Raw genomic sequence first — 2818 nt, 5'->3', positions numbered from 1 at the left:
CAGCGGCTGGCATCTAGTCAGCAGGTAGGTTCGGGCTCAGAGCCAGCCCCCGGGTAGAGAACACCCTGTCTGTGTGACTCGGAGCAGGGCAGGCTGCCTGCCAGCCTGGCCTCGGGCCCTTTCCGTCTCCTCCTGAGTCCTGCCCAGCCTGGTCAGTTGCTCCGCTCTCCTGCCCCGGCAGCTCAGTCACTCACTATCCTTTCCTCCCGCACAGGAGCCGCGCCGCGAGCGCCCCGGGGAGTTCCCCGCCTCGCACGTGGTCGCAGCCCAGGTGAGCCGAGCCGGAGCGGGGAGCGGCTGCCTCCTGCCCCGGCGGCGGTGGCTGGGCGCCGGGAGAAGATGGCTGACAGCACCGCGGCCACGGGCTCCTGGTGGAAAGCGCTGACCAGCAGCAGGAAAAAAGCCAAGGAGGGGCCGGTGGCCGGAGCGCCGCCGCCCCCGGCTGAGCCCGCCCTGCCGCCGGCGCCCCCCGGCCAGGACTCTCGGGAGAACCAGCAGCCCAACTTCAGCAGCAGCGAGCCCAAGTTCGGCGAGAAGCCCGGCGGCGGCAGCAGCAGCAGCCGCAGGAACCTGAAGATCTCCCGCTCCGGCCGCTTCAAGGAGAAGCGCAAGGTGCGAGCCCCTCTGCTGGCCGAGAGCCCCAAGCTGTTCGAGGGCAGCGCGCCCAGCCACGCCAGCGAGGAGAGGCAATAGCTGGGGCTGTTTGCTGCCGTACAGCCTCCGTCTGACCGAGACTGACCCCTGCAGCCAGTCCCCCAGCTCTCGCTCCTCCACCACCCAAGGAGCCGTGACTCCGTGTGGGCTAGAGGAGGAGACACCTGCTGCTTTGGAAACGCCTCGGGTGCCTCTCGTCGCTAGGAGGAGGCCTTCTCTCCCCGGGGGGCGCGGTGACCCCGCTGTAACCAGGGCAGGGATGAACCTATTCTCTCGTTTGGATTCCAAATTTTGGAAACAAAAATAATCCCAGCGCCGTGTGTCTCTGTTCCTGGCTGCTGCACTTTGGACTGGAATATCACCCTCGCTGGCTGGAGCTGACCAGCGCTGCCCTGCTGCTTATTTTAGGGGGTAGGGCGGGTACCTTTCTTGATCAAAAATAGATCAAGCAAATGGGGATGAATTTTAATAATGAAATAAAGCTGAAATGTAAATGCAGATTTCCTTGGTCGGAATTAGAAGGTGCAAAGACGCTACAAGCGTGACTAAGACAATGCACTGCCATAAATTACTCTCGTGCTGTGTAAATTAACAACGCGTATAAACCAAAGTCTAGGAAGAGGATAGGAACATATTCAATTACATTCACAATACAGTAGACTATAATATGTTGTAGTGTCAGCACCAGGGCAACCTATGTCCCTCCAGACGGCAGACCCCCTCCCCTCTCCAGTAGCTTTTCCAAATAGGTGGCTATCCTTTCTCAGCTTTCTGACCAAGGGGATTGTTCATTGCTCTAATACACTAAGATGAACCCTCTTTTAAAGGGAATGAGATTGAAGTATTCTTACCTAAATTCAAGGCCAAGAACTTCCAGGGGTACCTGTAGACCTCTAACAATCATGGTCCTGTTTGCCTCTAGTAGATACGTCAAGCAAAAGAGTAAACGAATCCCTCTTAGATTCAGTGAGTTATAAGAGGGTTATTGTAAGTGAGAGGCGCTTGGGTTCCCCAGCTCCCATCTAAGTGTTAGGATTTGCCTCTTGCCTATTTGAATAGAATTTCTCTCTCCATCCTTCCCCCCTCCCACCAAACTTCTAGGTAATTATAAGGAATTGCTCAAGAGGTGAATCTGTAACTTTCTTGTAGAGAAGAGCTGTTCAGATTTGTCATTCAGCTCACTAAGGAAGGTACACAATGCATTTAGTAGTATGGTTCTCTGGTAACTGATGGTTTCAATCTAATGAAACTCAACCAAAGAAATTGGGTGATAAAACGTAAATGTCTTTTAGGGAGAGCATAACTCTGGTGATGCTGAACAGAGTTGTGTTTAGTATGTTTGCAGCCAACACTGAAAGCAAGAACGCTCATTAACATGTAAATGGCTATTGGTGGTGATGATGGTGGTGGCCTTTATCCCTATGAAAACAGGCTCAAGGTTCCCAAAGTTTCTGCTGGTTGCAATCAAGCACGAAGTGGAACTACTGATTCTCCTAATAACTGAAATCTCAAACATCCCTTGAGTTTTCAGAAAGGCCCTATCACAAAGCAAACCATTAGCCAAAACACATCGGCTGAGACGCTGAGATGTAATGAGGAAAACTAGAGTGGAAAAATGTCTGTCTATTTATAGTATCTAAGGTAAATAAAACTGATTTTGAAAACCTAAACCCAAACTAAACTATGCATAGTCAAAATCACTTTCCATAAGCGGGACTAAAGACAAATCAATGCAGCAGAGACTGAAACTTCTTTCCCAACATATTAGAAACTTCTAAGAATTAATGTGTGCTTGTGATATTGAATAGGCGTTAGTCAGTCCTCCTGAAATTCCACGTACTATGATTTCTGAGTAACCTTAGTCTAGATTAAGCAAGTAATTTACTGTTACTGAAGTTGGACAACAGTATACTCCTCTTCAGAAGAGTAAATAGTGAATGTTGTAAGTGGGTGGTCCATTAATCTTCAGATGGGGTTATGTCTGGAGCGTGTAAGGCTATGTCCTGCTGAAAAGAGGCCAGGAAAGCCAGACTTCCCAGTTCTATTGTGACAAATTTCACTTACTCTGTCCACCTCTGGAGATATTTAGAAACCTCTTGCCTGAGTAACTCTTCTACTATCAAAGAACTTGGTCAGATCAATGACTTTATAACAGTGCACTCTA

General features: G+C 50.2%; 1 protein-coding gene across 1 annotated transcript; it reads left to right on the top strand.

Annotated features, from left to right (window-relative positions):
• The first annotated feature begins 339 nt into the window (after positions 1-339).
• On the top strand, positions 340-693 carry PRR15 (proline rich 15). The gene has a single exon (XM_065397718.1). It carries the CDS (start codon positions 340-342, stop codon positions 691-693), a length of 354 nt encoding a protein of 117 aa, XP_065253790.1.
• Positions 694-2818: the final 2125 nt, after the last annotated feature.

This window comes from Emys orbicularis, chromosome 2 (genome assembly GCF_028017835.1).
Source record: "Emys orbicularis isolate rEmyOrb1 chromosome 2, rEmyOrb1.hap1, whole genome shotgun sequence".
NCBI lineage: Eukaryota > Metazoa > Chordata > Testudines > Emydidae > Emys > Emys orbicularis.
The sequence above is the reverse complement of the archived record's forward strand: the minus strand, read 5'-3'. Positions and strand labels throughout refer to the sequence as shown.

Excerpts from the sequence above, each read along its gene's own strand:
- PRR15 (XM_065397718.1), top strand. The coding sequence starts at position 340 with ATGGCTGACAGCACCGCGGCCACGGGCTCCTGGTGGAAAGCGCTGACC.